This window comes from Ixodes scapularis, unplaced genomic scaffold (assembly GCF_016920785.2).
Source record: "Ixodes scapularis isolate PalLabHiFi unplaced genomic scaffold, ASM1692078v2 PGA_scaffold1__304_contigs__length_218370807, whole genome shotgun sequence".
Lineage (NCBI taxonomy): Eukaryota > Metazoa > Arthropoda > Arachnida > Ixodida > Ixodidae > Ixodes > Ixodes scapularis.
Genome location: NW_024609846.1, coordinates 91,495,231 through 91,505,955, shown reverse-complemented (window position 1 = coordinate 91,505,955; position 10,725 = coordinate 91,495,231). Strand labels below are relative to the sequence as shown.

Genomic DNA, 10,725 nt, shown 5'->3' with positions numbered 1-10,725 from the left:
TACCGGGGAATTCACACTCCAATTTAAAAAGCCTCTTTAAATCTGCTTGAAGCAGTTTCTCTTCTGCGTCCTTTAAATATTTTAAAGCATTTGATCGTTCTAGAGCAGCTAACTTTATTTCTTGCTTTGTGATTTCCCATGACTCAAAAGAATTAACAAAGTAACCGCTTGTCATATTTGCCAGCACCTATTAAGTCTATTAGTGAAAGATTCATCATCGAGAAGCTTCACGTTAAATTTCCACAGCTCCCAACAGAATCGGCTCTTCGCCGTTCTGGCTTTTCCCAAGGTGAACGTCACCAGCGCATGATCACTAAAAAAGACCAGTAGAACCTTGTACTCATCTGTTCCCGTCAAAAGATCGACAGAAACATAAGCTCGGTCAAGCCGAGCGTTACTAGATGGACAGAAATGTGTATAGCTTAAAGTTTCAATTTTGTTCTGGAAAGTTGCAACGTCATGGAGATAATATTCGTCAATCATATCTCTCAATACCAATGCACTGGAATCTCTGAAAATATTCGTGCTCGACCTGTCACCTGCTTTACAGACGCAGTTAAAGTCTCCTAGCAGTACTATTTTCCGTGCACAGTTCAGAACGTGGCGCAACGACGCAAAACATTCTTTCCTTTCTGTTACCACGTTAGGGCAATAAACACAAATAATCCTCCAACTTATGTCATACATGACAAAATCACACACTATAAGCCTACCGACCTCATCTACGGTAATAACATAATCACTAGGACTTGACGCCCTTGTAATAAACAATAAGCATCCCCCAGACGAACCTTTGGCGTGACTAACGCAAACATCAAAACTAGCCTGAAAAGGCTGGACTAGCCTCTCGGTAGCTTCCTCACTTTCCACTTTTGTTTCCTGTACCGCGAAGACGTCCAGGTCGTTATCCTCCAGGACTCTTCGGACCTGATACAGTTTACGACTCATGGACAGGCCTCGAACGTTCAGAGTCCCGAATCTTACTGGGTTAACGAGCTTTATCTTCTCCTTAGGTATAAAAGTAAAGGAACACTACGGAGACAGAAATCCTCACCAAACGCAGGCCTTTCGGGTCATGAACCAGACACCCCCTTTCCCCGAGAATTCAAGGTTGGGTCCAACTTTGACGCAGCACGGGGAGACCGGCCGGGCACCGTTTTCCATGGCGGCTCAGCATCCCCGCATACACTAGAGGCGCCTGTCACCCTTGGCTCCCTCTCTCGTGTCCTTTTAACGGCCAGGGTGCCAGCTCCAGCCATGGTGATGTCCTTGGTTTCCTCTCTACCGGCGCACGACTGTTCATGGTCTTCTGAGGATGCGACGCTCGAACAGGCATCAGTCCTGACCAAACAAACTGTTAGAGCGGCAGCACCAGATGGTTTATCGTTGCTCACGGCTGCCATCTTGTCTCTATTCGTTGTCTCCGGCGTTGATTCGGGCACCGCCTCCTTCGGTGCTCCTGCCTCATTGGCCTCCGCCTCATCCATGTAGAAGTCGGACGTATCTTCCCCTCCTACAGGGCCTGCAACAGCCGCGTAGGACCGAACGCAATTGTTGGTCTCATGTCCGTACCGACGACACTGGTTGCAACGTGGTGTACGACACTCACGACGGATATGGCCAGTGCGGTGGCACTTGAGGCAGAGCGGGGCGCGTCCAGGTGCCACCACGAGCGTGATCCCACCGGCTATTCGTTCCTGGTGCGGTAGGGTTTCCACAGTGACGCCCGCTTTCAAAGTAATGAGGACTATCCGCGTAGTGGATTCGATGGCCTCGCACCCTTGCACTCGCCATTTTTCCCTTGTAACTTCAGTTACTTTCCCGTATTGCGACAGAGCGGTACGCACCTCGTCATCCGAAACGTGGTGAGGCACCCAGTGGATCTTGAGACGAACGTTCTGTCCATTGGGGTCGAAGACGAGGCAACGGCGGTCTTTAACCAGAAGCTCCCGAGTTTCAACCAGTTTCTTCTTGCTTTCGTTGCTTTTGAAGGTCACGAGCCACACGTGGTTCATCTGGTAAGAACCCAGAGACACCACGTCGGCGAGCAGTCCTACGTGGCTCAATGCATCGCGGAAATCCTCAACTCTGTAAGGACGTCCTTTAACGTCCGCGTGCAGAAACACAGAATTTAAAACAGTGCGACCAGTTGGCAGGGGTGGCAGATGAACAGAATAATCCAACTCAGCAGTAAATGCCTTATCGCCACGGCCCTGCTGGGCCGTTATCGCCGCTCTGTCGGAGCTTGACATTCCGCGACCGTACTCTGCGGTGTCCGGAAGTGGAATCCCTATGCTACGCCGTTGGTTAGAAAACTCGATTTCACCATTCGTTTTATACGAGATGCTTCAGTTGCAAATGCAGTTAAGATTTCAGCATGTTATGCAAAGCACTCGTACATCACTCGCCGTACTTCAGTTCTACTCACCTGCCATGTAGAGTACTTTCGCGCCGTAGAACGATCCTTTTGTTCGCGCGTCTCCGGCCCAGTAGACCTGATACACCTTGTCGTCTTCAAGTACACCTCTAAAGTCCCTTACATCGTCGGAACTCACAACAGGCTAGGACTTGTCGAGTAGAAATTCTACTAAAACATAAAACACTGTAAAGCCCGGGCAGGATCGACAGGCTGGAGCAAGCGGGGAAACAAAACGAGTCGAGAGCGATCGTTCATGAAAGCTCGGCGAAGCCTCTATAGGCGAAGCGAAGTGGCGTTTTCGGCGTTTCGGCGGGCTTCTGATCAAGGTTGTCGGTCGGCTGCGTGTCATATCTCTAACATCAGCGGATTTATGGGCTCACGTCCCGAAATCGTTTTCTTGTGCATAGATTATTTTTCGTATTCATAGATTTGACGAAATAGTGGTATCCGAACGAACTTTACGTTCTTTGACCGTACGTCTGTCTGCACGTCAAAGCTTTTTGACGTACAGTCAGAGCCAATCGATGTACAATCAGAATCGCCACCAAGACATCTTGATGGAATTTCGCGGCGGCCGACTGCCACCAGGAAACCATCAGAAAGCCGACAAGTGGAGTCTGACTGGAGTTTGACCGTCGGTCAGAGTAACTTATTGGCCAATCAGACATGTTTGACGTACAGTCAGGCGCAGTCAGCGGTCTACAAGAAAACATTGACTGCGAAACAAGGTTACATTGATGGATTTTTCCTTCGGGACGTCATCAGTGACGTCACTGATGACGTCATCAGTGATGATGACGATGACGATGCGGATGCCGGTGACGTCATCAGTGACGTCACTGGTGACGTCATTAGTGATGATGATGATGACGATGCGGATTCCGGTGACGTCATCAGTGACGATGACGTCATCGGGGAGGTCACGTGACCTTGGGGGGGTTGTCACGTGACTTCGGGGGTCACGTGTCCTTGGGGGGAGGGGTCACGTGACCTTGGGGTGACCTTGGGATGACCTTGGGGGTCACGTGACCTTGGGGTGACCTTAGTTACGCCGACGCCGCTCAAGCCGGGAACGGGCCCCTAAGAGCTGCGCTCTAAAAGAAAACGCTCGATCATGCCGTAATCAGTTGAAAGTCAATATATCGAGCCGCTTCAATGCGGTTCCAAGCCATGAGGTTGTTTACGCGCACACTTCGTAGCGAGTGTTTCTATTGTATTGTTTGTTTTCTATTTGTGCTGTTCGCGCACGGCTGCAATTGCCGTCTTGAATTAATCTCTGTAGAGCGGATGTCCACTCAGCTGGAAGTGATGCTTCACGGGCAGAGAAATCGCTTTTCGATCAACTTGAATGCGGTCAAAGCTGCGACTTGCAGCAGGTGGTATGTGTACGGAGCTACGCCGTGGCGCGCTCGAAACCTTCTAGCGCTTATCCCAGCGCGCCACTTGGAGGGCAGTTTTTACAGAAACCGTTGTATATTTAAACAGGAAAATAAAGGATAGCTTTTTTTTTCTCAATTTGGCTTACTATTCTTTTTTAATGCTAAAAATCCACTGTAAATATATGTACTTTCCGTCATAATTTCGTACTATTCAGTCCTTTCCCCAGAGCACAATCGCTCTCGGAGACCGACAGTAACATTGGCCACTCTACGATAGGAGCTCACTGTTCAGACCAGCGTTCCAACGTGACTATCCGCACGTTGATCGATTGCACCTAATCCCTTAGGTTGTATTGAACTCTTTAATGTAATGTAAAGCGGATGTCAACCGACGAAAACCGGCCCATCGGATCACGGCCCAACCAGCGGCATAAATGCCCCACAGCTTACGTCATATCATCTCGCTATACCACTGATACGCGAACACACGGCCCCATTGGCGATAATTCCAGTCTTCTGTTCACAACGCACAACACTGCACTCACGATGTTGCTGCTATGTTGGTGACACGCAGAAATACAGAACCACGTTGATTGCCGGTTAACACTCGGCATGGGAAAACAGAACCGAACTGCAGCAAAACCTGCCTGTCTTGGACGCAGTTCCTGCGATTTCGATAACGTCGAAAACGTCGACACAGTTCCGCGTGGTTCCACTACTGTAGTTCCGCGTGGGTACCGCAAACTAGGAGGTTTTAAATCTCCTTGCCTGCAAACCGGAGACTGCCATTTTACCCAGTGTATGTAGCGCTGCTGGCATACTCCGGAACTTCGCTGTTTCTATCGGCTTCGTTTGCTCGTTTGATAAATTAGTGGTAGAAACGTCAATGCAACTGAAATGTTCTGCACTTTTGGACTAGAAGACGTAATTACAGGCGGCCTTCGCTGCTGCTGAAGCTCAATCAACTCAACAACATTTATTAAAAAACGTGCGCGACGTGCTCGAAAAACGGAGCCGAAAGAAGATGAGTCGGGAGGGCGAAAGCTTTCTACCGTCTGCCTGGAGAAGGAAAAAAACGTCTCGTTCCTCCCTACTTCTCGTGTCCGCTGGGGGGCGCGTCAGTAGGAGGGAGAAAGATGCGCCTTGCAACCTTTTTCCTCTATTTGTCCTTAGAGTGTAGCCACAATCAAGTTCTGGCATAATAGACCAACATAAGGAGCGTGAGGTTCGTTTGCCGCATTTCTGGCGATAAGTAGTCAACTTCTGAATTGCATTATGCGGTGTTTTAGAGCGCAGCTCTTAGGGGCCCGTTCCCGGCTTGAGCGGCGTCGCCGTCGCCGTCGCCGTCGCCGTCGGCGTAACCGCGCGGTGCATTATGGGTAAATTACCCCGCTAAATCTAGCGGAAAAAATTTCCCCGTTAAATCTAGCGGAAAAAATTTCCCCGCTAAATCTAGCGGAAAAATTTCCCCGCTAAATCTAGCGGAAAAAATTTCCCCGCTAAATCTAGCGGAAAAAATTTCCCCGCTAAATCTAGCGGAAAAATTTCCCCGTCAAATCTAGCGGAAACAATTTTCCCGCTAAATCTAGCGGAAAACTTTCCCCGCTAAATCTAGCGGAAAAAATTTCCCTGCTAAATCTAGCGGAAAAAATTTCCCCGCTAAATCTAGCGGAAAAATTTCCCCGTCAAATGTAGCGGAAAAAATTTTCCCGCTAAATCTAGCGGAAAACTTTCCCCGCTAAATCCTAGCGGAAAAAATTTCCCCGCTAAATGTAGCGGAAAAAATTTCCCCGCTAAATCTAGCGGAAAACTTTCCCCGCTAAATCTAGCGGAAAAAATTTTCCCGCTAAATCTAGCGGAAAAATTTCCCCGCTAAATCTAGCGGAAAAAATTTCCCCGCTAAATCTAGCGGAAAAAATTTCCCCGCTAAATCTAGCGGAAAACTTTCCCCGCTAAATCTAGCGGAAAAAATTTCCCCGCTAAATCTAGCGAAAAAATTTTGGTCGCGTTACAGGGAGTGGTAAACGACTTTCACTTTTTTTACGTTTCTTATATGCTTACTTGTGAAGTAAGAGCTGTTGTAATGCGGGCTATTTATTAAATAAATAGGTCGGCTTGGGCAAATGAAACACCGCGTTTTATTCGAAAAGGCAAACACTAGGAATGCGATAAATGTCCACAACCCGAAAGCCTACTCTCCATTTCTTGAATTATATTTGACTTTTTGCTAAATAAAAAAGTGTGAGTTACTTACCAGCTCGTTTCAGTTGGATTATCGCTTATGCATTCCCAATCTTTTTATTTTACCCTTTGTCTTCATTTCTGATGAAAATATATATATATATATATATATATATATATTACGTTTTGACGTAGATTAAACACGACACTTGCAACGGACGCCATTTTTAAAGTATGAATAATCAGCTTTGAGCTATTTGGAACATGTTTATTGCGTAAATATTTGCCTAGTAAATGCAAATATTGCTGGTGCATATTACACGTAGCATTTGTTTGTTATATTCATGCGACTGGTCGCATTGCAGCTGAATGTCTTCAAAAAGATGGGAGAATTGCCAAGATGCCGGTTGACCCTAAGAATTAAGAATAATAAGATTTACATGTACACTTCAGAAATTCTAAAACTTTTAACTGAAGAAAATTTCCTAGAGTTTAGTTCACGAAATGTTGTAAAGGCTTTCATGATAAGATGGTACCTTATTTTAGATGGGGAATGAGGGTCCCGCTTGACAATGTCCCTGAGTTCTGCGTCCTGATAGTTTTGGCAAAAGCTCTGTAGAACAAAACAGGAGTACACTGAGGGCAACCTGCAATAACTCAAATTTACATTTAATATGCCAGAAAAAACTTTCGATATTTCGAAATGCAATATTCAAATATATATTTTTATGAGCGGCAAGCCCCCTAGAGCTGAAAGAAAAAGTGAAAAATATTTTAGAATTTAAAGGTTCCCGAATTCTAACTTGAAGATTATGTAAATGAATTTGGTATCGCACCCCTTGCGTGCCAAGCATAAACAGGTAGGGACTTATCGTGAAAGTGCACCAAATATAAATAATTATTCAACAATAGGCAACGTTTTTGTTAACCTGTAAAAAAAAACTTATTTTGTTGTTGTTTTCTAAACAGAGCAGCGATTAACATGATCTCCCACCGCCGCGCTGGAGGCTCTGCCGCAGCAGGCCTATTTGCCAGTGGCTGAAAATGAACCTTGTATCTATTAAACTGACAAAAAACCTTACAGACGGAAGGAACGAGAATTCGTCCGTCATTCTCGTATCACCTTGAGACATAACGTCTGGCTATCGGAACGCCCACATGCGAAGCAATGTTCGGTGTTCTCGATTCGTGTAATGAATTTACAGTAGAGGGAGTTGTCTTCGTTTCAGACACAAGCAGTGAAAACACGCAGATTTATTTAATCCTCTGTAGCTCTCTGTTTCGCATTTCGCTGCCATCAACTAACATTTAAAGGTCAAATTGTCAATTCCCCTAAAGGTGGATATTTCGGTAGGTATAATAACGATAAGAATGAAAGGCGGCCGTGTCCTGAGTGAATACAACTTGAGTTATAACCTTGTCATTTTAATATTAAAGCATGTTTGTGAAAACACAAACGTATGCGTAAACCAATTTAACTGCCACGAGTGAAAATTCCCTCGTAGAAGCCCTTTGCCTCCAGTTGGATGTCTAATAAAGCGTAGCCTTTGAGAAGAAACAGACAGGAACACATTCAGATGCGCTGAGAAGGACCAATACATTCCAGGAAAACAGACTTTCTGGCTATAATCATGGACAACTAAAAACGTAATATCTGCGTTTTTTCAGCTGTCGGCGACATTAGAAGGTCAGTAATAGCCCTACGGAGTGCGGGGGTGACATATAATTTTATTTAATATAATTCACTTTATTTTCATTTGTGTTATTTTTAGTGCCGCAGAAACACCTATGCTCTTTTTGGTGGTGCACTACGTCGTAATAATAAGAATTCACATCTCAAGAACATGCGCTTACATCTCAGAATGAAAGGAAGACTCCAATTCACTCTCTAATTGTTTGTTCGCAACCAATAATATCAATATAAAACTTATGTAAGGTGGAGTCGAAGTCGTTAAAAAGAAGGAAAACAAGTCGCAGGACGGGTGATGGGCTAAGTGCTATGTAAAACGTGAGCGTTCAAAACCAGACCTTTGTGTAAGACGTTAATATACGATGTTCAGTAGCGCTGCGCAATGATTAGACACATTGACATCCTAGTGCAAAAACATGACCTCACTCATCATCCGTCTATTACACAAATAGTGTGTGCCAGTCAGCTCACCCATGCTTTCATAGTCATAAAACAAACGTCTCGTCAAGTACGACAATAGCAACAAACGGCAATCTCTTTTCAGTTAACTAGAAGATCGGTGATGCTACCAATACTTTCAACCTACACCTTCTCGTACACAGGTTGACCTTCGCGGTTGTTTAACATGATATCACTTTCATAAAAATTGCACGCGCGCCAATGGACCCCTGATGAAAACAAAGCTATCGTTTTTAATGTGATATTTATGGAGAAAGCTTACTCACATATGCCAATGATATAAAAAACAACTGGTCAGCATTAAACTCAGTCATGCATGGCAAGCGCTGCGGCGTGGAGGGGTGCTGCGTCAACAGTTTCTTATGAGCCTGCGAAAACAAAAAACTGTTAGTTCAGGAGTGTACGAAAAGCTGTCAGATTTATTTTATACTCGGAATTTTTAAGATTAATGTTCACGACGCTCTAAAAAGACAAAGACAAGCAAGGAGCGGTAGACAAGGAAAGCACTCAACTCTCAATTTAATATTTATTGAGGGAACAACTATGTGAACACTTATAACGGAATAACGAGCACGTGCCCCAAAACGCAGTACCACTTTTTTACAAATAAGATATTTAGCTGAAGCAGTTATCTTACCCTCTCTGCTTTTCTTTTAAAAAGGCTGCCTACCCAATCATTTTTGGGCTATTTAGATTGTACTCTTCCACCACAATAATAATGATGCCTTTAAAATTAGGATGACATTTTCAAACCGCACATTTCTACGGTTGATGACACTCTTACAATGATATCGTCACATGCATTGGCGTAGATTCGGGGGGGGGGGGGGGGGGCATCGGGGCTCGTGCCCCACCTGGTAAAAAGCCAAGAGGGGCAAGCCCCCATCCCCCCCCCCCCCCCCCCCCCCCCGGGCCCGGGCCATGATCCTTACCGAGACGCTGTTTACGTGCCATGTAACGAGCTTGTAGTAGCGGCATGTCAACGAAATAACGCCTACGTTGCCTTGATTGACAAAATACATGGGAAATGGAATAACAGCGTGTTTTCGTTAGCTTCAATCTCCAGTTCTGTCGAGAAGGTAACGCGCTGCACGCTGCAACCCCCCCCCCCCCCCCCCCATCGGGAGAACTCAGCCTGCCCCCCCCCCCCCCCCCCCCTCGGGAAAATGGAAAGTCTACGCTGCTGGCCACATGGGTGTTTATTTATCTGCTTTTCTTTATATCAATGATTTCTTCTGAGTTACTAGCATCCTATTCTACGAGAGGGGATCCAAAAGTAACCGGAATGAATTTCTGGAAGGCGGGCGATTCATAGTACCAGCTTCCGCCGCTAGCTGGGCTTAGCGGCAGAAGCTATAGAAAGAATGGTCAATATGTAAAGAAAATGGTCATTAATTGGTAAGAAGAGGGCGCAAACAAGGGTGCCTCGTTGGCTGAAGTTGTTTCAATGACCTTGGGTGCGTTGATTGACAGCTCTTGAGGCCAAACACTAGCCACAAATATTCTCCTAGCGAAAGCAATGAGCATAACAAGTACCCTCCAATCACAATTTCTAGGTAATGATGTATTCAAGTATTTCATTTCAGCACACAAGAGTGGAAATCTGCGAATCTTCGTAACTGAAAGGGCGATATACGTGGCGTTGTTGTTACTCCGATATTTAGAACGCACTCAAGCTTTCTTTTGACGGCACTCGCGGTGGCGACCGCTGCCGCGGCCACGACGGAATGGACGATAAAAAATAAGGATTCGGCTCCGTGGGAGGTTTGACCCAAACCCGAACGCGAACCCCACATTCGCAGTTGCGTCTCAAGTTACAGAAATTGTTTCTCGTCAATGTCACCTTTCCTGGCTTAATAAAGGCACTCAGCACCTTGAAACTTTCCTTTTCCCTCCTGTAACTTATAATTATACATTCATGTACTTCAAACATCATCAGAAAAAGAAAAAAAAACTGCGCCGCGCTACGCCAATTTAGCACATTCATCTTTGCAACTTTATCACGGAGGAATATGCGGCGTCGCCGGGAACCGGGGCTCTTTATCCGGGCTCAAGCCGGCTACTGCCATGGACCAGACTCACTCTATACCAGGGTGTAAGATAGACAGGTGGGGAAACGGCCCATAGAAGCCTACCGCAGCGCCGTGACCGGACTGTGTACTCATCTGCTTACGGAAAAAGATCGGAATCGGATTTGCATGGACCTTTCTGGGAGAGTGCGCAAAATAAACCGAGCACAACTGTCCTTTATTAAAAATCCACGAGAAACCATCTCCGTCAGTTTAGCCGATCGCCACCGGTCGCCCACCCGGAGTGGGAGTTCGTGGTGCTCCACATAGATGGCGCCACAAAAAAAGGGAAAACCGAGAGGGACACAATCTGGTCGCTCATTTGGCTCTCGTTTCCCTACCTGTTTATCTTGCACCCTGCTCTATACACGGCTCTCCCCCTTCCGGGTCATTTTGCCGACCGGCGTCGTTTGTTAAAGTTCTAAGAGCGTGGTGCAAATATTTTCCCCAAGAGTTTTAAAACGATTTCTAGTTTTTTTTGCAATGTCCGATTTGAAGGAACACCTTGCGGCTGTTAAAATCATTATT

General features: G+C 45.9%; 1 protein-coding gene across 1 annotated transcript in view; it reads right to left on the bottom strand.

Annotated features, from left to right (window-relative positions):
• Window positions 1–6,295: 6,295 nt before the first annotated feature.
• LOC115320125 (neprilysin-1-like) overlaps window positions 6,296–10,725 on the bottom strand; it is a 96,866-nt gene continuing 92,436 nt past the window's right edge. Inside the window, exons 20-22 of the mRNA XM_042290840.1 lie at window positions 8,395–8,496; window positions 6,516–6,592; window positions 6,296–6,392 (exon numbers count right to left, since the gene is read on the bottom strand). Coding sequence (XP_042146774.1) covers window positions 6,296–6,392; window positions 6,516–6,592; window positions 8,395–8,496 — 276 coding nt within the window. The remainder of the gene's footprint in view (window positions 6,393–6,515; window positions 6,593–8,394; window positions 8,497–10,725) is intronic.